The sequence below is a fragment of the Pipistrellus kuhlii genome, unplaced genomic scaffold, assembly GCF_014108245.1.
Source record: "Pipistrellus kuhlii isolate mPipKuh1 unplaced genomic scaffold, mPipKuh1.p scaffold_m20_p_8, whole genome shotgun sequence".
NCBI classification, from domain to species: domain Eukaryota; kingdom Metazoa; phylum Chordata; class Mammalia; order Chiroptera; family Vespertilionidae; genus Pipistrellus; species Pipistrellus kuhlii.
In genome coordinates, this window is record NW_023425584.1 from 90,001 (window position 1) to 90,494 (window position 494).

Sequence of the window (494 nt, forward strand, 5' to 3'; positions counted from 1 at the left end):
GTGCCAGCTGCCCGCCGGGCCGCCCCTAGCGCACACGGGTCTGCACAGCTGGGCACTCTGGGGCGCAGAGGTTCCGTGCCCGCGGGGCCTGGGTCCCGGCGGGCTGGCCCGGCCGCCTCCCGCAGCCCTGTCTGCGGCCCGGACACCGGGACGCCGCCGCAGGGGCGCGCACCTGAGGTCTTGGCCGCCGCGCTGGGCCGGCGCACGGCGGGGGCCTTGGCGCGGTTCATGGCGCGGCCTGCTCGCCGCCCCGCGCGGGCCGTCACCGGGGGGCACCAGCGCCAGGCGGGCGCCCCGCTCGCTCGTTCATTCCCCCGCGGCCGCTGCGGCCTCGGCCCGGGCCCCGCCGGGCGGGGCGGGAGCGAAGGAGCCGCGCGAGCGCCGCCTCGGAGCCGCCGGGAGGGTCGGGGTCGCAGGCAGCCGCGAAGCCCCACAAGCTACGCCAGCACCGATTCCCCGCCGCAGCCACCACCGAGGCTACCCCGGAACCGGAA

General features: G+C 80.6%; 1 protein-coding gene across 4 annotated transcripts in view; it reads right to left on the reverse strand.

The window, feature by feature from the left end:
* The window catches only part of INTS1 (integrator complex subunit 1), a 23,126-nt gene extending 22,632 nt beyond the window's left edge, over nucleotides 1-494 (reverse strand). For 2 of the 4 annotated variants that reach the window (XM_045576838.1, XM_045576837.1), the window contains exon 1: nucleotides 173-494. In XM_045576838.1, the coding sequence (XP_045432794.1) occupies nucleotides 173-230 (58 nt within the window). In that variant the 5' untranslated portion in view covers nucleotides 231-494. The remainder of the gene's footprint in view (nucleotides 1-172) is intronic. The other 2 variants (XM_036423807.2, XM_036423805.2) reach the window with 1 other exon arrangement.